Below are 23,055 nucleotides of genomic sequence, written 5' to 3'. Positions count from 1 at the left end.
TGCAGAGGGCCATATGAGTACGGTTCTCAGGTGTTCAGAGGGAGGGGCTGGCGGCGGGTGCCACAGCTGGGTGTACTGGTTACTTTTCTCCCGGCCGCATCAGTGAGAAAGGCAACTTAAGGAAGCTTGCTTTTTTGACTCACAGTTGGGGTCCCAGTCTCACCTTGGTGGAGAAGGGGGCAGCCAAGTGGCTCTAGCTGCGGGGTGGGGCGGAGCCAGAGGCAGCTGGTCATATTATGTCAGCAAGGAAGCAGAGAGAGACCAGTGACGGTGGTTTTCATTGCTTCCTACCTGTTCTCTTTGTGCCCAGTCCATCAGGTACTGCTGCCCACGTTTGGGGTGGGTCTTCCCATTTTACTTAAAACTCTCTGGAAACATCCTCACCGACCCGCCCTGAGGTGCGTCTCCTAGGTGATGCTAAATGCAATCAGGTTCACAATGAAGACCAAGGACAGGGAAGGGTTAAGCAACGGAACAGATGTCAATACAGTGATGTCTAAAGGGATTGGCAGGAGCCGTGATGGAGCTTCTGGAGAAGGTTGAATCGGTGTGCTCACTTGAGAAAATTTGAAGATTATTTTTAAAAATCTACCTCTTTACCTTGGTGTTGTGTTGTGACCCGGTAGCCCCAGCCTCTCTAGGCTGAGGTGGGAGGATCCCTTGAGATCGGGAGACTGAAGTGAGTGTGGGCAACACAGAAAAATCTCATCTCTTAAAAACAGAACAAATTGGGTGTGGAGGTACATGCCTTTAACCCCAGCACTCAGAAGGCAGAGGCAGACCAGCCTGGTCTACATAATGAGACCTGTCTCAAAAAGAACAACAAAATAAGAAATAAGAAATAGAAAGGAAATGAAAGGGGAAAATCCCTCCTTTTATGTCACTTATCTAAATTCTGACTGATTTCTTGGGTTTCTAAGCACCCAGTTCACCCTGCCAAAAAGCAAATGCGTCTCTTTGGGTGTTCTGTGTGGTCAGGAATGGAGCTTTGACCGTGATTTTGGGGACTTCCATGCATACCCATCACTTGACCACCAGTCTGGAATCTCCAGGTCCCACCCTGACATTGTCCGTGAACTGGAATTGGCAATGCCTGTCTCAGACATCATGCTCTGGGCTATCCCCGGCTAACTCCCATTTGCAGATGGGGAGAGGTGCCCATTCTGAGCACTGGTGTGGTTTCCAGGACATTCCCTGTTGCACTTTAGAGAACGAGACCCACAAATACTTGATAACTCACAGTTCCATGCTGCTTCCAGGCTAGACCAATGGTTTCCTGGGCTGCCCCTCCCTCAACTTTGACCCACTGCTCCCCTTCCAGCTGCAACTGAAAGTGCAAATTAATGGTTATTTAGAGAGCTTGGTACCAGAGGCCCTGACATGTCTAGAAACTTCTCTGGACTTAGGAGTCATATAACTTTGCAAGAATGACTGATCTCCGTAGGTCTCAGAGGCTACAGTCCTCTTCATTCATTCATTCATTCATTCATTCATTTTTGAGATGGAGTGGGGTCTCACTATGTAGCCCTAGCTGGCCTGAAACTCTCTGTAGACCAGTCTGGTCTTAAATTCCTAGAGATGCATCTGCCTCTGCCTTCCCAGTGCTGGGATTAAAGGTGTGCGCCACCACACATGGTCAGTGGTACTTCACATTTCTCTTACTTTAGTTTGTGTCTCTTTGACAACTTTACGTGCACACTGTCTCTTGATCATACTCGCTCTTAGGTGTCCCCTCCCAGCCCCATCAGGTACCCTCTATACATCCCCCTCCCATCCTCATGTCCTCTCATTTATTTACTTACTATTTATTTTTATGACTCGGAGTCCAATCGGTGCTGCCTGTTGGAATGGTGACTGCTCTTGCTGGTTTGGTCTTGTGTAGGAAGCCACTGCTGCATTCATGAGGGCAATGGCCACGTCATGTCCACAACACAGCAGTTTATAGTACTCCTCTCATCCTCCAGCACCTACATTCTTCCTGTCCCCTCTTCCCTGATGTCCCTTGGGGAACTGACACATATGTCCTATTTAGGGCTGAGCACTCAACAGTCACTTATTCTCAGCTCTTTGACTCTGCATTAATTGTTGCCCACTGCAGTTCTCCAGCCAAGGATGAGAACAGCACTAACCTATGAGTATAAACAAATATTTAGAAAGCTGTTTGACACGCCCCATTAGCAAAACAACAGTGTTAGGGTCTCTTCCAGGGTCTATGACCTCCTGAGACACAGGCTTTTGACCAGATTTACAGTATCAGGCATAGTCTCTCCCGTGGAGCAGACCTCAAATCCAGTCAGAAAGTGTTGGTTACGCCCATAACCTTCATGTCACTATTGCACCACCTGAACATCTTACCTGGCAGCTCATTTTTGTAGCATTCAAGGTTCACCATTGGGCAATACCATTGATGACTTTTCTCCCCCAGAAAACTGCATAGCATCTTCTGGCACTATGAAAGGTAGCCATTGGGTCAGTTCCAGCTTGATTCTAAACGTGCTGCAACCAAAGTGTGTTGTATAGCCAGCATTAGAGTCTTACCATCTAGTTGTTAAGCCAATAGCCTTCCTTGTCTTATTAACTTCAAGTGGGCCAGACTGCATACCCGGATGTACAACAAATGCATTTCCAGCCATTATGGTGCTTTTGGTTTGGTGAAAGAGAGGAAATGGTAACTAGGAAGCCATGTGAAACATGCCATAGTGAGAGGTACCATGCAGGAATAATTACTTGGCTTTGGCAATCAGGGATAGCTTCCAAGTAAGGAGAAATCAGAGACGCACTCTGCAGCAAGAGGCCTTCCCATTCACTGTGGGAGCCAGGTGCTCTTTGCCTGCCTTCTTCTCTGCCCCTCTGCATTCAGACTTACTTTAGGCTAAGTGTAGAGGACTCTCCAAGTGTCTACACTGGGACTTTGCTCTGCTTCGCTGCCCTCAGCTTGTTTTAGGCTGAAACTACTTACAAGTCATCAACCAACTCTTCAGATGGCACCTGTCTAGGGGATGGCACCACCCACAGTGGACAGGTCTCCTCACTTCAGTTGAACAATCAAGATAATTCTCTACAGGCTTTCCCATAGATCTATCTCTCAGGTGATCCTAGATTCTGTCAAGCTAACAGTGCTAAGTTTCTCAAATTCTTCCAGCAGGAGAGAAGCAGCATCAGAGTGAGTCTGGACATGACAAATGCCTGTCTTATCCTCCACACCAGGTTCACCTTGCAGAAGGAACAGGGAATTCAGTGGAAGGATAGATTCTGCTACCATCAGTATTTCATTAACAGGGGAAGGACATGCTACCTCTCTGCCTGTCTGCACTAGAGCCCCCAACATGACCAAAGCCATTATTGTTATCCCAGGCAAGAATTCACAAGCAAGTGACATACTAAGGATGTGTTCCCAGGCAGACAGATAAAGAAGGGGAACAGGCCAGGGAGGACATCAAGGACACATGCACATGCATACCATTGTAATATTTTTGTAACAGTCTCAGACCCACGGGCCGTCCAGTGGCAGCAGAATTCATGAAAAACTGTGATTATAGTGATACATTTGAAAACTATTCATCTACAAGAATAAATGAGCTAAAGGCTGGGTAAAACTCAGAAACTGGGGAAATACAACCCACACTTCAGACAGAGGCTAATCTCCATTATACATAGAGGTCCTTCAAAATGCTACAGGAAGGACCAACCTTCGTGGGCTACAAACATGAGTGAGATGATACATAATTATCTAAGAAATCAGTAGTAGTGGTTTCCTGTGAGAAATGAGAATTGAAAGGATTGGAGACTGAAGAGTTAGGAAGACTTTCCTAAGCATTTTATACTTTTGTGTTTGGTTTTTGAGGCAGGGTCTTGCTGTATAGCTTGGGCTGCCTCTGGAATGCTGGAATTACAGGTGTGAAGCATGGTTCTCTTATCTTTCAGTCCCCCCTCGTGTGTGTGTGTGTGTGTGTGTGTGTGTGTGTGTGTGTGTAGGGGGTACATTAACCTGTGCATGCATGTGTGGATGACTTTGGGTATCTTCCTATGTTACTGTCCATTATAATTTTTGAGATACGGTCTCTTACTGAACCTGAGCTCAACAATTTGCCTGTCTTAGTCTGGTCTAGCACTTGTCTTAAAGGTATGTGCCACTGTTCTGGCTTTCTGTAGAATCCATGATTGCATGGCAGGCTGCTTACTCACTAAGCTATCTCCCTGGTGACAGAGTCTGCCCACCTCAAGTTCAGGCAGATGACTTTGAACTTGCCCTCTGCCTCAACCTGCTGGCCTCCTAGGGTTACAGGTGTATGCTGCCACACCCAGTTTATGTGATGCTGGGGACTGATCTCTCTCTCTCTGTCTCTGTCTCTCTCTCTCCCTCTACCTTCCTCCTCTCCTCTCCTCTCCCCTCCCCTCTCCTCCCCTCCCCTCCCTTCCTCTCCTCTCTCCTTTCTCATCTCTCCTTCCTCTCCCCTCCCTTTCTCTTCCAGGAGACCTCTCCCTATATTGCCCAGGCTGGCAATCTTGAGTGCCCTGTCTTGATCCAAGTGGACCCCACTGGCCTGATACTGTTTGATGTTTGAACCCTATACATGCAGCTTTCTCTGTCGTCAGAACTTTTACAGTCCAAATTCTCACAGCCAAATTAACCAGCTTGTTTCAAAGTTAAATCTCTTGCTATCCAAATGAATTCCTACGTGCTTGGATAGCAAGTGATCTTTACAACACGAAAGCAATGTCCCTAAAATTTGGAGACGGATTCCTCCCGCCTGGGGGTTTGTGGCACAGTACAATTCTGCCCTGGCTATAGCTGACACTCCCCGGAGCCTACCACCATGGCCTTTTCCAAGAACCATAGTCTACAGCACCTTGGCGCAGGGGGACAACTACATTCGAAGGCTTCACTGCAGTGGCCAAAGTAAGCACGGGTAGGCAGATCCGTGGAGGAATCCTCGCGCAGGGCAACTAGAAACGCAGGTCCAGAGGTCACTTGGGAGACCAGAACCCTGGGCAGACCCGAAGGCTGAGGGGGGTGGGGTGGGGGGTCCCGCAGCCAAGGTCCCTGTTGAGCTCTCCGAGGTTCTCTAAGAACCTTCCCCGGCGCTTCCCGCCATCCCTTCCCTCTGCCAGCGTGGGTAAGGTTGTTGCCGCTGTGGCCAGGGAGGGTCTCCCTGGCTCCCGCAGCACGAGCTCAAGTCCCTCCGCTGGCCAGGGTAGGGACAGGGTCCCGCGAGGTGCCGCGAGGCGGGCTGAGGGCGGGAGGAGGCGGGCCTCCTGCACCCGGGGTGGAGCCAACAGCAGAGCCAGAGCCAGCTATGGGCCCGGGGTGCGGGAGACCTGGGGGGCCTCCCGTGCCGCTGTTGCTGCTGCTGTTGCTTTCTGCATGGCCCCTGCGCAGCGCCCTGATGTTTCCAGGTGAGGGTGTGGGCCGCGGGCGCCTCTAGGACAGGTGAAGTGGTGGTGGTCTTGGGTTCCAGAGCAACTAGTGGAACTACCTGGCCGGGAAAGGGGGTTCTGAGCTGGCCCTATCCCCTTCCAGTGTTGTCCAGCTAGCTGTGCTCTGAGACTTCTGCATCTCCAGACTTCTAGGTCAGAGGGTCCCCCCCCCCCCCGCCAGGAAGGACTGGTGCCCTGGGGTCCTCTGAGTCGTGCCCTGCCTATAGGCTTAGCGGGCCCATCAGGCTCATCCTCGCCTCATCTTGGGTCTAGGCAAAGTGTATGGTGTTTATTCCGTGGCCTTGCGTGGCTGGCTGTCTTTCAAACAGGGGGTGTCTGCCTAGCAGTGCCTGGGGACTGCCGCTCTCTCTTCCTCCTTAACCTCTCCTGGCTCTGCTAAAACAGGGCTCTTAGCATCTATAAGCGGGTAGGTTGAGTTTCCAAACTCCATACAGCAAGCACCTGGCTGACCAGAAGGCCGAGGGGGCATCAGGAAGGAGGCAGAAAGGCCTGAGAACTGGGTTGTTGGGCAGCCTGGAGGCGACCCCATACCTAGGAACTCCTGCTCCATTACGGTTCTGAGAGGGATGAATGTCAGCTGTACTGGCATTAGCCAGGGGATAGTTGTTGGTGAAACTCATGGGAGAGACAGCCCCTGTGTTTCCCAACCCAGACTGGCTTCCTCAGATTCCACTTTAATCCACCCAGACTCCTAGCTCCATCCTTCCTCCTTCCTGAAGGTGCCCCTGCAGGACTGCACAGAGAACACCATATCCTGCACCCTTGGTGACCTGAGGTCAGCAAGACCTGGTTCTCCATACCCAGCTAAGCCTTCTCTTGGTTGAGAGATCTTTTACCTCCAGGAAGGCTTCTCTGCCCTTCCCTCTTCTCTCCTCCCTTCTTCTTCAGCCTCCATTCCAAAGCCACACCCTCCCCCCCAACTGCACGATGGGTCATTAATTAAGAAGCACATGTGACTCAAAGGAGGGGGTTCCTGGGGCTGCTGCTATTCCAGATTCTTAAAATGTGTAAAAGTGTTCTGCCTGCATGTGCATCTGTGTACCGTGGAGGTGCCAGGTATACCTGGGGTCTGGATGAGGGAGACAGGGCCCTGGAACTGGAGTTATAAGTGGTCAGCTGTGACCTGACATTGGGTGTTGAGAACTGAACCCGGTTGTCTGGAAGAGCAGCCCTGACCACCGAGCCTCCTATCCTGCTCCTATCCCAGACATTTAGTGTCCAGAATCTGGAGAGGAGATGGGAGAGGAAAGGGAGTTGGGAGAACCCAGGAAGAGCTGAACCAACCTCAGAGAGAGTGCTCAGCCTGGGCAGGGCTAGGGTCAGAGCTGGAGGTGAGTCTGGTTCTTGTTTTTTCTGTTTGTTTGTTTGTTTCTTTGTTTTTTCTGTGAACTGGGCTTGCTAGAGGGCTGAATGCCAGAAGGATGAGGGGGCTACTGGAGCCTGGCTCTCCACAGGATAGGTCCTGTGAGGATTGCTGGGACCAGATAGGAGAGGGGAGGTAGGAACATTCCTGAAGAACATTCCAGCACCCTCTGAGTAATGCTTGGCTCTGGTATTCCTCCTGGAGCCCCCTCGGAAACGCCTGGCCTAGGAACAATGAGGCTCTGAGCCCCAGCTCCTCCCCTCCCTTCACAAAAGGGGGGGTCTGGACCAGGTCCCTCAGAGTCCTCCATCAACATCAGCCCCAACAGGAGCTCTGAGCAAGACATCTGGTGGTTTCTTGCTTGGATGGTAGAGAGAGCCAGCCCCTGGTTATGCATCCCTCACCCTAAAGGCATCTGCTGTCCCGTCTAAAAATACCCGAGGCTGCCTCCTCCTTCCCGCCCCTTCTGCACATGGGGTCTGGGCTTCTTCCCATGCTCTCTGACCTCGAGCCAGCTCCCCAAGGTCTGACCACTCTCAATTCCCCAATGGGGATGTTTCTTGGTGCCTTGGTTTCTCTTTTGCCACCTTCCTGGCCGCCGCTCCATTCTAGGGACGTCCAATGCATGCCAGGCCCTGGGGTGTTGCCAACCTCTCCTTTCAGGACCTCGTCCGGGACCCCGCCCGGGACCCCGCCTTCTCTGCTGGCTTCCTGCTCCCACCTGCTGTGACGCTCACACCATTCTCTCTCTGTCTTCCCACCAGGAAATGTCCCTGGAGAGCCAGTTACTCCCCACTGGGTCCTGGATGGGGGGCTCTGGCTCAAGGTCACCCTGGAGGAGCCGGTCAGTACCTGTAACGCTGGGTCTCAGCCCCTTTGTCCTCCCCCAAATGCCGGGCGATAGTTTTTCTGGGGTTCTCAGAACCAAACCACTGTACCCTTAAGCCACTCCCTGTCAGGGTGGGTGGGGCAGGGAGACATCTAGATGGCATGAGCCTGCACACATGGAAGTCATTTGGGGCTCCCTCCCTCCCACCCCTTCTATTCCTGGCCCAAACCCTCTCCTCCACTAGAGGAGCATCCAGCCCCCCCCCGCAGCGCAACTAGGACATTGTTGAGTTCACAGTCTGGGCCCTGAAGCCTCTGAGACAGCAGGCGCTTTTGTGTATGTTCTGTTCTGTTCTGTTTTGTTTGGGTTGTGACAGGGTCTCACTATGTAGCCCTGGTGGGCTTCAAGTTGTGAGACATCATGCCAACTTCAGAAGCCTTTAAAAGAAGGACACCACAGTATCCTTCTTTGGCTACATTTGTGGGGAACATGTGACTCTGTGGACACACTGCTGTCCTGTAACATCAGTTTCCATGTCTGGAATCCACCTGCAGCAAGGAAGCAGTGGTCCATTCTCCTGATATCCCCAGATGCAAGCCCACTCCATTTTGCTTCTCCAGGACATTGTCCAACCTCCTCTCAACTCCTGCCCATCACATTCTCCCAGTACAGCCCCGCCCCAGCTGTGTGTGCCCTTATAGCTATGCTGCAAACTGAGAGGCCAGGGCTACCTTCCCCGTCTTCCCTAAACTACTCAAGCTAGAGAGAGTTTGACTCTGTATTTCCAGCCAAGAGATGGCAGTCCCACTGTCCAAACCCAAGGAGAGTATTGCCCATAGGTTCCCAGAAACCCAAACCTTCCAACTTTGGGACTTCCCTCGGGTCCCCCAGATCGCTGGGGTTTCTCTCAAGTAGCCAAGCAAAGCTGATTTGTGGAAGGGAGGGCTGGACACACACCAGGGTTCCCCTGATGTGGCCTCTCTTCTTGCCTGGCTTGATCTATGACAGTGGAGAAACCCAGAGGGCTCTGCTTTGCGTTAGCAGGCCTGTGAGGACAGGCGGAGCTTCAGCAGTGTTTTACAAACAGGCCCGTACTGCAGGATGGGATGGGGTACAGGGTAGGGGGTGGGGTGGAGGGTGGGGTTGGACACTGGACTAGAAGTGAAGGCAGCAGGGACTGCAGAGGACGGGGATCTTCCATCAACTCTACTGCCATTCTCCCGGTGCAAACATTCTCTCATAAAGCAAGGAGAGGCATTCCAACCATATAAGCTTATGTTTGGGGCCCTTGTGGGCCCCTGGCTTGGGAAGTGAGGACCATTCACCCTGTACCTGCTGCGGAAGGGAGTCCCTACAAGACTCTTGGCCAGGGTCCCAGCCCAGTGCATTTTGAGATAAAAGGGAAGAGCCAACAGGGTGGGGAAACATTTTAAAAAATACAGCAGCCTCTCCCCTGGAATCTCCTGGGCTGGTTCCAGTTCTGGCTTTTCACCAGGCTGAGTGGACAGCAGGAAGGAGGCAGAGTCAGTGAGAGAGACGTGGCCAGAGGACCAAGGCCAGCCCTTCTGACATCCAGCCACGAGAGTCAACACTTTTTTGGGGCCCAAGTTGGGGTCCTTGTTTACTTTGTGAGCTCAGTAATGATGCGGGCCTGGAGGCCACATGGAATTTCAGAGGACCGGGCGGTGTGCCAGAAGGACCTGGAGGTGGAGGAAAAAAGTCTGGGATCTGTCAGGAATGAAGGGAAGGCAGCAAGATGAAAAGATACATAACAAGGAACCAAAGAAGAGGGCAGGCCACAGGAAAGGCTCAGGAGCTCCTGGCAGGCTGTTTGTGCATCTTTAAGAGGTCATTGCCACAAACACAAGTCCTGGGAACATCTATGCTACTGCTGCCTCTATGAGCTTTCTCACTAGCCAGCTCTAGAACGTCCTACCTGTTCCCTGTCAGGCAGGTGGCCTAGAGGCCTAGTGTGTCACTGCATTCCTTCTCGGTCAGGTCTTGAAGCCAGATGTGCTGCTGGTGGCTTTAGTGGCTGAAGGCCAGGATCTCCTGCTTGAATTGGAGAAGAACCAGTGAGTACCAGCCCAGGACAGACCCTCTCTAGGAAGGATCGGTGCTGTAGTGGGAAGGCTGGGTGGGAAGAGGCATGAGTGACAGGGAGAGTGGCTAACATACTTGAGGTTAAAGTGGGCTGAGCCCAGCTGTAGGTATAAACACACTTCCCATCTCAAAGCCCCTGAGCAGCTTGGTAGCTCCCTGCTGGAGATAAGTGAGCACCACCTAGTGGACATTTCTTGATACGTTCATGCAAAAGGGAATCCTAGACAGGCTTCCACAGATGAGATGGCAGGGAGAAAAGCACTGTTCGCTACAAAGGTCAGTGTCCAATGATGACAGTTCATCTGGTGGGCTTGGAATGTCTCCATTCGCATGGAAGAGACCATGGAGGGAAGAACTTGGGGAGTCCCAGCGGGGCCAGATTGTGGAAGTCATTTTAGTGCTAAAAGTCTTGGACTGAAAGACCAAAGATTTTGAGATGAGAATCTGGTGAATGAGAATCGGGTATCTCAGGATGGTGCCCAGAGTGCAGGGTGAACAAGGCGGACTATAGGCTCCATCACCAACAGCGTCACTTTCTGTGAGCCTGTTTTCTTGTGGCACTGCAGGAAGCCCTCTGTTCATTTTATGCCCCCCCATAGAGTTAGACAGTCTGGGAACAAACTGTAACACCGTGCCAAACCACAGCTCCCGGGAGTGCCACCTCCTCATCCACTAAGCTGTCTCGTATGTTTGCGCACATACCAGCACAGCCAGCAAGGAAGCAAAGTTGAAGTGAGTGTAAGAATGACTGGATATACAACAGCCCAGGCCTTTGGGGGTAACCCGGAGGACAGGGGGAAGTTAGAGTCAGCATTTTCTGTAAGAAGAACAACTGAAGTCAGGCCTGTAATTCCTGCACCTTAGGAAGCTGGGCAGAAGGAGCACAGAGTCAGTTAAGGGCCTGCCAGGGTTATGGAGTGAGTTCAAGACTGGCCTAGGCAACTTAGCAAAACCCTGTCTCAAAATATAAAGAGGGGAGGGAGAGGGAAGGAGGAGGGAGAGGAGGAGGAGGAAGAGGAAGAAGAAGCAGCTACGTCCTTGGCGGGGTCAGGGAAGGAGCCTGGAGATGAAGTCATTATTGAGTAGAGTCGAGCTCCAAGTAAGGGGATGCTTGCCCAGGTAGGCTCAGCAGAAGCAGGTGGGGCTTCGTTTTTTCTGGAATTCAGGAAAAAGCACCACAGAGGGCCAGATGGAGACAGGGGACCCAGCCATCTGAGAACTGAAGGGCTTGCGATCTGCTCAGCAGATGCTCAGCAAAGGCAGGAGTACGCAGAGCTCAGGGCTTGGCCCCACGTGACTTCTCTGCAGAGGTGTCCCAACTCCTCCCCTCGTGTACCTGCCACAGGCTCTGCCGTCCTGAAGGTCCCTGCCCGCTCCTCCCATATTCCCATCCTACATCTAAACCCCCCAGGGCTCACTGCAGACCTTAGTCTTCTTTTAGCCTGAGGCTGTCTTCCAGGAACAGTGCACAGCCCTTTCCAGTCCTTTCTGACACACACCATGCCTCATTCAAAGAGGCTCAACCAGCACTCAGGGAGGAATGCCAGAGGGCAAGCTGCTGGAGACGGGTCTAAACTCAGTGACTCCTAAAACACCTGTTTCCCAGCAGGCTCCTGGCCCCAGGATACACAGAAACCCACTACAGCCCTGATGGGCAGCCTGTGGTGCTGTTCCCCAACCACACGGTGAGACCTGAGGCACCCCCTAAGTACCTACCTCGTCCCGTTTTGCATTCCTTCGGAGACTGTAGCAGCCTTCAGGCCTCCCTCCCTCCTTGTTCCTCCAACTTGAGCCCTTACTGAGATTCGGGTTTGAGCTCCTCCCTCTCTAGGATCATTGCCACTATCATGGGCGTGTGAGGGGCTTCCCGGAGTCCTGGGTAGTCCTCAGCACCTGCTCCGGGATGAGGTAAGGAGTATGGAGAAAGGGCCTGGACCTGTTGCAGAGATGAGAGCTCCTTCTCACACGCCCCTGCACTCTTCTGCCCTCTAGTGGCCTGATTGTGCTCAGCAGCAATATCAGTTACTATCTGCACCCTTGGGCTTCTGGGGACAAGGACTTCTCAAGCCACAAGATCTTCCGGACGGAGCAGTTGTTCACCTGGAGAGAGAACTCCAGATACAAAGCAGGAATGGCCAGTCTTCCTCATGTCCCCCAGAGCAGGGTAAGGGGCTTCAACTAGAGTGGGCATGGTCCTTCCAACCAGAGGAGACAAGAATGCAGGCCCTGGATGGGGCCTCCCCGTTTTAATCCGGAGGCTGAAGAATCACGTTTGAACAAAAACTTAACTGTTCTTTCTGAGAATTGTGGCTGGTGGCCAGGACTCAAGTCAAGCAGCCTGACCCTCATCATTTACCCCTCCCAGGTGAGGCGAGAGGTCCGCAGGAGCCCCAGGTACCTGGAACTGTACATAGTGGCTGACCACACCCTGGTGAGGAGAGACCTAAGAGGTCTGCCTGGGCGGGGCTGGAGCCTGCTCAGCCCCATATGACCCAGGATTTCTGCCTTCCCAGTTCTTAGTCCGGCATCAGAACTTGAACCACACAAGACAGCGCCTCCTGGAAGTTGCCAATTGCGTGGACCAGGTTGAGTGGTTAGGGCGCTGAAGGGTGGGAGTGAGGTTTTGCGAAGCCCCGGCCCTGGCGCTGAGGGTGCCTGATTCTGGCCTCGGCTGGTCTCTTCCTCAGATTCTCAGGTCTCTGGATATTCAGGTGGTATTGACTGGCCTGGAAGTGTGGACACAACAGGATCACAGCCGCATCACGCAGGACGCAAATGCCACCCTCTGGGCTTTCCTGCAGTGGCGTCGTGGGCTCTGGGCTCGGCGGCCACACGACTCCACGCAACTGCTCACGTGGGTGCCCTTTTGACACACACGGGTGGCAGGGTGGCCCTTCCTCCCGCTCCACCCAGTCACACCCTGCTCTGACGCCCCCAGGGGCCGCACCTTCCAGGGCACCACGGTGGGCCTGGCGCCTGTGGAGGGCATGTGCAGAGCCGAGAGCTCCGGGGGTGTGAGCATGGTAAGCTCCGCAGGAGACCTAGGCGGGGAGGAGCTTGAGCAGGGCTTGTGGTCCTCAGTGAAGCCCGGCTCCCCAGGACCATTCGGAACTCCCCATCGGCACAGCGGCCACCATGGCCCACGAGATAGGTCACAGCCTGGGCCTCCGCCATGACCCCGACGGCTGCTGCGTGGAGGCAGACGCAGAGCAGGGAGGCTGCGTCATGGAGGCAGCCACAGGGTACGCACAGAAGGTCGGTGCCACCGGACCTGGATGCGTCGCCTGCGTTTCTCTGGTTACCCCTCAGCTCCCTCTTCTGTAATGTGGGGGTGATAAAAGGCTAAAGTGGAGGAGTCTCTGGATGATTTTCGGACTAGGGTACTGCACTCCTGATCGTTGGTCCCCTTGGGGCCTGGACTGCCCGATCTCGGCCGTCACAGCCTCCTGTGTCAGCCTCGGTGTCACAGGTTTCCTGTGTGATTACGCAAGTCCTTTACCCTCTCCTCTCTAGACCACTCACTTAGCTCAGAAGGTAACCGCACATATTAGCAGCTGTGTGGCTAACCCCAGGGACCAGAGTGCAATAGCAGCCAGATCTTAGGAGGTGGTTCCCACAGGCCAGACGGTCCCCGCACCGTCGATGCCCGCCTCCTTCCACAGGCACCCGTTCCCGCGCATCTTCAGCGCCTGCAGCCGCCGCCAGCTGCGTACCTTCTTCCGCAAAGGGGGCGGTGCGTGCCTCTCCGATAACCCGGGCCCGGGGTTCCTGGTGCTGCCCACGCGCTGTGGAAACGGCTTCGTGGAAGCAGGAGAAGAATGTGACTGCGGTTCTGACCAGGTCAGGTTAGCATCCCGGTCCTTGGGGTCTAAAGCTGGCTCCTGCTCCCACCCCCCCCCCCAGGCGTGGCTTGCTGCGCCATCACGTGTTCTGTTCCCTCCTTTCCTACTCCAGAGGTGCCCAGACCCCTGCTGCTTTGCCCACAACTGCTCCCTGCGTGCAGGGGCGCAATGCGCCCACGGCGATTGCTGTGCACAGTGCCAGGTGAGGGACAGGGACACTGGGGAGCCGCCTGTTGATCTTAGCTTCTAGTCCTCCTGCTGAGTGTGAGCTTGACCCTGTGGGTGGTCGTCATTTGATGCTTCCTCGGGCTCTGGGCAAAAATATCAGACTCTGTTGTCTCTGCCTTCCCCCAATGGGTCACCCATGTAGCTAAAGCCCGCAGGCACGCCTTGTCGTCCCGCTGTGAATGACTGCGACCTTCCTGAGTTCTGCACGGGAGCCTCCCCACATTGTCCCCCAGACATTTACCTACTGGATGGCTCACCCTGCGCCAAGGGCCGTGGCTATTGCCTAGATGGCTGGTGTCCCACGCTGGAGCAGCAATGCCAGCAGCTCTGGGGGCCTGGTGAGACCACATGCTCGCCTTGGGACCTGCAGTTTTCTACTGTGGGCAGCTCTACGCATGGAACAAAGGCCCGAACTGCCCAGCTTCTTCTATCCCCAGGATCCCAGCCTGCTCCGGAGCCCTGTTTCCAGGAGATGAATTCCGTGGGGAATTCGCAGGGGAACTGTGGCCAGGATAGCGAGGGTAGCTTCCTTCCTTGTGCACAGAGGTGAGGTGTGGCAGCCAAGAGGCTACAGCTACAGAATGGGGCAGTGCACATGGAGCACGTGACCACCTGCCATTTCCTCCCCAGGGATGCTCAGTGTGGGAAGCTGCTGTGCCAGGGCGGGGAGCAAAACCCATCTGTGCTGGGGCGCGTAGTGACTATAGATTCCACAATACTCCGAGAGGGTCACGAGGTGGCTTGCCATGGAGTGTTTGTGCTCCCTGATACTCATCTGGACCAGCCAGGCTTGGGCCTGGTGGAGCCAGGCACCCGCTGTGGACCCGAAATGGTGAGCCCTGCCTACCCAACCCCTCCTGGTCATTGAATCCTCCATACCAAAGTGCCCTCCTCACTGCCCAGTGGGCACAATGCTCATAGGTGTGCCAGCATAGGCAGTGTCAGAATGCTACCTTCCGGGAGCTGGAGCGTTGCTTGACTGCCTGCAATGACCATGGGGTGAGTAGCTAAGGAGTCAGGGTGGCCCTGGAGGTCCTTGATCCCGCATGACTCTTCTATCGTCTTCTTAGGTTTGCAATAGCAATCATAACTGCCACTGTGCTGTAGGCTGGGATCCACCCTTCTGTGACAAGCCAGGCTTCGGGGGAAGCATGGATAGCGGGCCTGCACAGCCTGCAAGTATGCCAGTGGGGTAGGAGCAGGCTGGCACCACCTCGATAAGCAGCCTGCCTGGGACTCAGCACCCCTGTCCTCCACAGACCCAGGTGCCTTCCCCGTGGCCATGCTCCTCAGCTTCCTGCTGCCTCTGCTCCCTGGGGCTGGCCTAGCCTGGTGCTACTACCAGCTCCCAACACGCCGTCAGCGCCCCCGGTGGTGCTACAGGAGGGACCCCGTATGCAATAGGTAGGCTCAGTGCCAGCCTCTGAGGGCTCAGGTCCCTCTTCCTGAGCCTGCCCCCGTGGCTCCTGGTTCTCAGAACTCATCAGGGCACTGGAGAGCAGGAACTACAGGGATCTGCCGCTGCAGGAAGCTGGGTGGAGTTAGTTTCCCTCTGGATTTAATGAGAGCCCATAAGCAGTGGGAAGCAGTCCATGGCGTATGTCAAGGTCCTGACCAACACTCAACGGTGCTGCGCTTTCTTCCCTTCCCCCCATAGCCCCTGTGGTTCTCCTCTGTGTCTCCCAACAGCCCATGGCCTCACCTTCATTCTGCTGCTTTGTTTGTATTTTTGTTGTTGTTCTAAACACATTCAACCCCGGCTGTGCTCTACTGTGTCCCTGAAGACTTCTCTAGATCCTTCTCAGGAGTTTTCAGCCATCGGCCTCATCCTTTGCCGGAATCACTCTGTTGCCTCCTTTACGTTCCTTGGTGTGAAGCCCAGCACACCTTTGCCCTCCTCCCCCTGGTGTGAAGCCCAGCCTCCTTCACCCTCCTCCCTCTGGGGTGAAGCCCAGCCTCTTTCACCCTCCTCCCCCTGGTGTGAAGCCCAGCCTCCTTCACCCTCCTCCCTCTGGGGTGAAGCCCAGCCTCCTTCACCCTCCTCCCTCTGGGGTGAAGCCCAGCCTCCTTCACCCTCCTCTCTGGCCAGCTATGGCGCTGACTGCTCTTGTGCCAGGGCTCAGTGCCCTTGTCCTCTGCAGACCAGGAGGCTGTAAACCCAGGTCTTTGACTGGCAGGCATGCTACATGATAACAAGCATGGTCCACCGAGTGCTGCCTGGCAAGTCAGGCACATGAAGTCCCTGTCTGGCAGCCCGAATTTGGAAGTGTTCCGGGCCCGTTGAGGGAAAGGGCAGGTTTGGGCTGGAGATGTGAATAGAGAGTATCTCAGGCAGGGAAGGCACCAACAAGCCCCAGGAGTCAGTGAGAAGGGCCCAGAAGATCCAGGGAGTGATTGAGAAACAAGGTGGAGGGGCAGTTGGGAAGGGCACAGCAGTGGAGTAGTAGCTACACACTCACACACATCTCACACACACACACTCACACACACTCACACACACAAATACACATGCACACACTCACACTCACACACATCTCACACACTCACTCACACACTCACACACACAAATACACATGCACACACTCACACAAATACACACAGTCACACTCACTCACACTCATACACTCTCACACACCATACATACACACGCACACACCACACACACACTCACATATACACCACACATACACATACTCACACACACAAATACACATGCACACACTCACACAAATACACACAGTCACACTCACTCACACTCACACACACTCATACACTCTCACACACCACACATACACACGCACACACCACACATACACACACACTCACATATACACCACACATACACACACTCACACACACATCTTCAGGAAGGGGTCTAGGGAAGTGGGGAATATTTGGATGAAACAACAACAAAATAGCAAGGCCTTCTGGGAAAGGCACAGGCAGCCAAAGATGACTCAGAGCCAGGAGTAGCACAGCACCAGCCCCCTGAGGACACAGCGCCCGTCCCTTGGGGTACATCTCTGCACTGCAGCTCTAGGTGGGACCTGAGCAAGCCCTACATCTAGAGAGAGTGGGGCTGGATGGAGTCAGCTTGGGAGAAACACTAGGTTTGGAGAGAGGATGCCCACAGCCCTGGAGGTCCTAGGTCTCGAGTGAGAGCTGGACACATCAAGGATGAAACAGGAAGGTGGAATTTGAAGCCGGAGTGTGGAGAAATCAGTCATTAACAGAACTGGGACTGTGTGCTATGCTGTGGGGAAGCAATTCCCTTGGTCTTGCTCAGGTCACTTTCTCTCCTGAACTCTTATCTGTTGCATAGGCCCATCAATGGTCCCTGCAGGGCCCACCCTCTGGGCAGTGTTCACCCCATGGAGTCTGACTCTGTCACCACTGGAGAGCCCTCACCCCTGGGTGAGTGTGGCACTTGGGGCACAGAGAGGGAGGTAAGGGGTAGAACTTGCGGTCGATGTCCCCTTTTCTCACTGACCATTCAACACCGTCATCCCTTGGCTCAGCCCAGGGGCCTCTTACCAACAGTGTTTGCACCCTTCATCTCTTGCATGGCTTTCAGACCCTGAGAACTCTGTGCCTACCTAGGATCTACCCTAAGAAGCTTGTGCCACATGCCTGATCCCCAAGGTGATGAGGGACCCTGATGCCGCCCCCCCATTGCCTGGTCACCAGCCTCTTGCTGCCTACTACTCAGATCAATGGGCTTGTATCAGTAAGGAAACGAGACACACCCTAGGGAAGCTCTTGCCAAGAAGACCAGGATGCTGGAAGCCCTAGGGCCTGGGAAGGGAGAAACTATGGTTTTTCTGAGGACCTCACTGAGGGAGGACAAGTGGGCCACTTGACTGGCAGCCTGGAACCCCAGTCCTCAGTCTCTGCTACTTCATGCTTAGCAAGTCAAGTCCAGAAGCTAAGTTCCTGTCTCTGGAGAGGGAGGCCTCCTGAGGCCAGGGGACCAAGAAGACAGGTGCCCGCTGCTACTCCAGGAACCTGGGCCCCAAGGGCATCGCCAGCAAGTCAACCGAACTCTTGTACTTCTGATGGACCAGATGCTAAGCTCTTCCCCATCCACCCCAGGAACCCCAGAGCCGTATCACGTCATAAGAGCTGTGCTATTCTGAAATGCCAGAATGTATCTAAGCAATAAAGTCACAAGCTATATCAGTGCTGTTGGCTGCAATTTTCTTAAGAGACACTGAGATGGATCACCGGAAAATAAAAATATTGAAAAGTTTCTACACCCCGATAAGCCTCTCCTTCGATGCAGTAATCCAAAGCAGACCAAATCAAACCGAATTAGAAAAAGCCCACGTTTAATGGATACAATGCTCCTGGGTGGCCTTCCAGCCCCATCCCCTAGAGAAGACTGGAAAGGGAGACCGGAAAAACGAGTCTCTTCTCTGGGGACAGTTTAAATATGTGGGGGTGGTCTTGAGTATCTCTGCAGGGGGAGGCATTATTTGGCCGGCTTTCTGAGATGCAGCAAGGTTTAGAGGGGGAAGGGAAAGGGGCTTGGGTGGAACTCCCACCGTAATATTCCAGACTTCTTGGGTATATGGATGCCAGGGGCTGGGGTGCAGCTTTCACCATAACAAATGTAAGCAACAGCATCTGGGTGTTAATGGTGCACAGCTTTTATCTCAGCCCTCGGGAGACAGAGGCAGGCAGAGCTCTGAGTTCAAGGTCAGCCTGTCTACTAATCAAGTCCGAGAACAGCCGGGGCTATAAAGAGAAATCCTGTCTTCAAAACAGACAGACAAAAACAAACAAAACAAAATTAGTAATGCCGTGTTATAGACAGAGAAGACACGCTAAGAGAACATGTCACATGCTACAGATCTAATGCAAGAGGTTTGTTGAGGGGGAGAAGAGCGAAAGACCATCTCAGAGTGGGAACACATGAGAGAGAGAGAGACAGACAGACAGACAGACAGACTGAGGGACCGTCTCAGAGTGGGAACACATGAGAGAGAGAGAGGGAGGGAGAGATGGAGAGAGACAGACAGACAGACAGACAGTCTGAGGGACCATCTCAGAGTGGGGACACATGAGAGACAGACAGACAGACAGACAGACAGACAGACAGACTGAGGGGCAGAGGGAAGAAACAAGACAGAGAACTTTCTGGGTGGCCAGCTCGGGCTTGAGGCACACCTTCTGACTGTAAGCTGTATATAAACTGATGACCTGACTGTACCACAGTGAGATCAGGGGGAAGTTTTTATTGTAGATAAATAAAGAGAACAGCCAGAGACATCTGGAAGGGTCCAGAGCAGAGAGAGAAAGAAGCAGACAAGGCCAGGACTACCTGTGAGGGAGAGGAGAGTAACAGGGTACAGGGAACGGAGAAACCGCGGTGAGAAGCAGGAGCAGAGCAGAGGGAGAGGGAGACAGAGAGAGCACATCAAGAAACAGCAGGGTTATACCGAGAATGAATAGCTGGGAAGGGAAGCCCAAGAGCTGGAGGGGCTAGGAATGCTAGCACAACCTTTGAAATGTGGGGCACGCCTTTAATCCCAGCACTCGGGAGGCAGAGGCAGGCGGATCTCTGTGTGTTCGAGGCCAGCCTGGTCAACAGAGCAAGTTCCAGGACAGCCTCCAAAGTCACAGAGAAACCCTGTCTCGAAAAACCAAAAAAAAAAAAAAAAAAAAAAAAAGAAGAAGAAGAAGAAGAAGAAGAAGAAGAAGAAGAAGAAGAAGAAAGGAAAACAAAAGAAAGAAATGAGTAACAGGCATTTGTGATATGGAGGGAGCCTGGAGGCCGTCATTGTTGTAGGTTTGGTACCTCTGCCAACCTTTGGTAGCTACGGCACTGCTGCCCAAGCCTGGGCTGGCTACCCATCCCAAAAAGCCTGTCAGAAGAGCCTGGTTGAAAGGGGAATTCGTTCAGTGTTCCCATTGAGATCCAGGGAACACTGCTTCTGCTCCAAGTCCTGAAGTCAGATTAAAGTTTAAGTAGTGGCCAAGGATTTGAACACCCAGACAGTCCTGCCCACCGTGGACCCATCCTTATCTGGCTTCAGTCTCGGGTAAGATGGTCTGACAAGTTGTTAGAACTGTGAAATCTCTGTGGTGAACTGGCTGGCTCCTTTTTCCTCCCCACCACGAGATTCTGGGGAGCTCCCAGTTCAGCGTCAGGCATGGTACTGAGCTGGAAGCTGAATGTGAGGGCTCAGACCCAAACCACAAACTGGAAGGAGAGAGAGCAAACTGGGGGTGGCAGGCTTTGGGAGGCTTTGAAACCTCAAATCCTGCCCCGAGGGTTGCACTTCCTCCAGCAAGGTCACACCTCCTACACCTCCCCAAACAGGTCACCACCTGGGGACCAAATATTCAAATTCCCACAAATCTGGAGAACATCACATTCAAGTCACCAGGACGTGTAAACTTAGTGGTGTTTCTTCTATTAAAGACTATGAAACTTTTGTTCGTTTGTTTCTGTTTTTTTTTTAAGATTTTATTTATTTACTATGTATAGAGTGTTCTCTGTGTAAGCTTGCACACCACAAGAGGACACCAGATCTCATTATAGATGGTTGTGAACCACCATTTGGATGCTGGGAATTGAACTCATGACCTCTGGAAGAGCAGTCAGTGTTCTTAACCCCTGAGCCATCTCTCCAGCCCGAAACTTTTGTTCATGAGAAGGAATTCAAATGCTTTTTATCCTCCCATCTTGTAAAACTTTTATGCAAAATTTTAATGCCCCAATCTGGAAAACCTTGTTTTGCCCCTGCATTCTCAAACTTCAGTGACTTAAGCAAGTGCCCACCCCTTCCTGCTTCCCTTCATTTCCTTCACAGGGAGCCGTTTTTTGTTTGTTTTTCAAGACAGGTTTCTCTATGTAACAGTCCTGGCTGTCCTGAAGCTTGTTCTGTAGACCAGACTGGCCTCAAACTCACAGAGATCCACCTGCCTCTGCCTCCAGAGTGCTGGGATAAAAGGCATGCGCCACCACCGCCTGGCTGCGGAGTCTTTTAAAAGTAGCTAATTGATAAGGTCTGTGAGGTCAGACAACCAATGGTGAAAAGAACAGTTACCACCTTCATTAGGAAAAAATCCAAATGCACACTTCCCACAGTGTACTGCTCTTCAGAGCGCACCCTCTTGATGAGGAGGGCAGCTTTATCTCACTGAGGCACTTAAGCCTTGTTGGTGTCCTCTGTGTGAAACTGAGGATACTTCTAACAGATGAGGGCCCAAACCCAGGACTCTGTGTATGCTAGGCAAGCACTTTCCCAATTCATGCTTCAACTTCTGCTGTTTTAGATTTATTTTATTTTTAATCGTGTGTGTATGTGTATGTGTATGTGTATGTGTATGTGTATGTGTATGTGTATGTGTATTGAAAGACCACAGAATGGGATGTATGGTTTAGCAACCTTAATTGCAGAAGGGCTGTAAACCCACAAAAGGCCAAATTCCAGGCTGCTGACCACCTGTGAAGAACTGACCAGGGCGTCAGAGATGGGCAAACAAGATTCATGGGAAACAAGGAGATGATAACCACCATTTACTTAGGGAGAGATGATTAACTCATACCAAGGTTTGAGGAATTTACAACGTGTAGGTCAGGAAGACATCTACTTCCCCTGGTCAGTAGTCACGTACCCCCCCCCCGTCACAAGATAGGGACCCCTCCTAAAGGCTTGTGGTTTTTGTCTTTAAAAGCTGATTGTAACTGAACCTCGGGGCCAATCAGTCTAAAAGCTGACCAAGAGACCCATCTGCAGATGCCTAATTAAAGCCTCTTGCATGTTGCATCAATTGGCTCATGGATTCTTGATTCTTGGGGTGACGAATCCAGCTTGGGGACCCCTTCTCAATTCGGGGAACCCCAACATTTGGAGGTTCCACCGAGATCGTGTCTCCCAGACTCAACTCCGCTGCCAATTGGAGGTAAGACTGAGCTCACAATTTATGTTCTGTGTGTTCTCTCCTGTCTGAGTCTATACCGGTGTGGGACCTGTATTTGTGCTCTGGGGGGCCTGTATTACCCGGGTTTCGTTTCTGCGCCTCAGAGACCTGTATTGTGCCCTGGGATGAAAGTTCCAGGGACCTGTATTGTGCCCCGGACGGAGGTGCCGGGGACCTGTATTTGAGCCTCAGACGAAAGTCGTGAGGACCTGAAGTGCCTGCAGGACCTGTATTTCGTGCCCACACCGGAATCTCCTTTATAGCCGCGGCCTGTCTGTCGTCTTTCGTCCTGTTTGTCTTCATCTGTACCCATGGGACAATCTCTAACAACCCCCTTAAGTTTGACTTTAGATCATTGTCCAGACGTCCTGGACCGGGCCCACGATGAAGCGATGGAGGTTCGAAAGAAGAGATAGCGAACTTTCTGTTCTTCAGAATGGCCCACCTTTAACGTGGGCTGGCCTAGGGATGGTACCTTTAATATCACCACTATTTTGCAGGTTGTTCAACCCAAACCTCAAGGCCATCCTAATCAGGTCCCTTACATCGTTACCTGGGAAAGTCTGAGCCACAACCCACCCCCCTCTACGAGGCTGCAGCCACGGAAAGATCGAACAGCGGGAGGGAGCCGATGAGCCTGGGACCTCCCAGGTTTTCCCACTCAGCTCGATGGGGGGAGGGAACTACCAATACTGGCCCTTCTCATCTGCTGATCTCTACAATTGGAAAACTCATAACCCTTTTTTCTCACAAGACGCCCAGGCCCTAACAGGTCTCATCGAGTCCATCCTCATGGGATGATTGCCAGCAGCTACTACAAACTCTCCTCACAACAGAGAAGAGGCAGAGAGAACGTCCTGGGGCCAGACGGGAGACCTACCCAGCTTCCCAATGAGATAGAGGCACACTTTCCCTTAACCCGCCCGGAATGGGACTTCAACACACCACACGGTAGGGAGCATCACTATCGCCAGACTCTGTTGGCGGGTCTCAAAGGGGCAGGGAGATGCCCCACAAATTTGGCCAAGGTACGTGCAGTAACTCAAGGTAAGGAAGAAACCCCCGCCCGGTTTCTAGAGCGCCTCATGGAGGCTTACAGAATGTATACTCCTTTTGACCCCCAGGCCCAGGAGAGGGAAGCTGACATAATCATGTCATTCATCCGACAGTCAGCACCTGATGTACGCTCTAAGTTACAACTCCTTGAGGGGCTGCAGGGATATACCCTGCAGGACTTAGTAAAGGAGGCTGAAAAGATTTTTAACAAAAGGGAGACACAGGAAGAGAAGGAGGAGAGGATACGTAAGTTGCAGGAGGAG

At 52.9% G+C, this 23,055-nt stretch overlaps 1 protein-coding gene and 1 long non-coding RNA gene across 15 annotated transcripts; one reads left to right on the top strand and one right to left on the bottom strand.

The window, feature by feature from the left end:
* Window positions 1-1,780: 1,780 nt before the first annotated feature.
* LOC121140526 lies at window positions 1,781-9,776 on the bottom strand. Its single transcript, XR_005877416.1, has 3 exons — window positions 9,568-9,776; window positions 2,356-2,496; window positions 1,781-2,010 (listed from the first exon to the last, which is right to left on the bottom strand). It is a non-coding gene; the product is annotated as an uncharacterized LOC121140526 (long non-coding RNA).
* On the top strand, window positions 5,281-17,980 carry Adam33 (ADAM metallopeptidase domain 33). Of its 14 annotated transcripts, none has more exons than XM_040746309.1 (21): window positions 5,281-5,397; window positions 7,567-7,646; window positions 9,630-9,706; window positions 11,341-11,419; window positions 11,566-11,642; window positions 11,727-11,898; window positions 12,100-12,165; window positions 12,248-12,319; window positions 12,422-12,588; window positions 12,673-12,757; window positions 12,834-12,976; window positions 13,397-13,574; window positions 13,689-13,778; window positions 13,947-14,142; window positions 14,242-14,350; window positions 14,435-14,636; window positions 14,726-14,803; window positions 14,875-14,983; window positions 15,064-15,208; window positions 17,127-17,218; window positions 17,323-17,980. In XM_040746309.1, exons 1-21 carry the CDS (start codon window positions 5,298-5,300, stop codon window positions 17,436-17,438), a joined length of 2,433 nt encoding a protein of 810 aa, XP_040602243.1. In that variant the 5' UTR covers window positions 5,281-5,297; the 3' UTR covers window positions 17,439-17,980. The 14 variants fall into 14 exon arrangements, 12 of the variants coding, with proteins under 12 accessions (XP_040602243.1, XP_040602242.1, XP_040602239.1 ...); XM_040746308.1 differs by having other exon boundaries at window positions 13,947-14,350; window positions 17,379-17,446; window positions 17,713-17,980; XM_040746305.1 differs by having other exon boundaries at window positions 13,947-14,350; window positions 17,323-17,446; window positions 17,713-17,980.
* Window positions 17,981-23,055: the final 5,075 nt, after the last annotated feature.

Source organism: Mesocricetus auratus, unplaced genomic scaffold, assembly GCF_017639785.1.
Source record: "Mesocricetus auratus isolate SY011 unplaced genomic scaffold, BCM_Maur_2.0 Super-Scaffold_100004, whole genome shotgun sequence".
Classification (NCBI taxonomy): Eukaryota; Metazoa; Chordata; class Mammalia; order Rodentia; family Cricetidae; genus Mesocricetus; species Mesocricetus auratus.
Note: the sequence above shows the minus strand (reverse complement) of the source record. Positions and strands in the feature narration are given on the sequence as shown.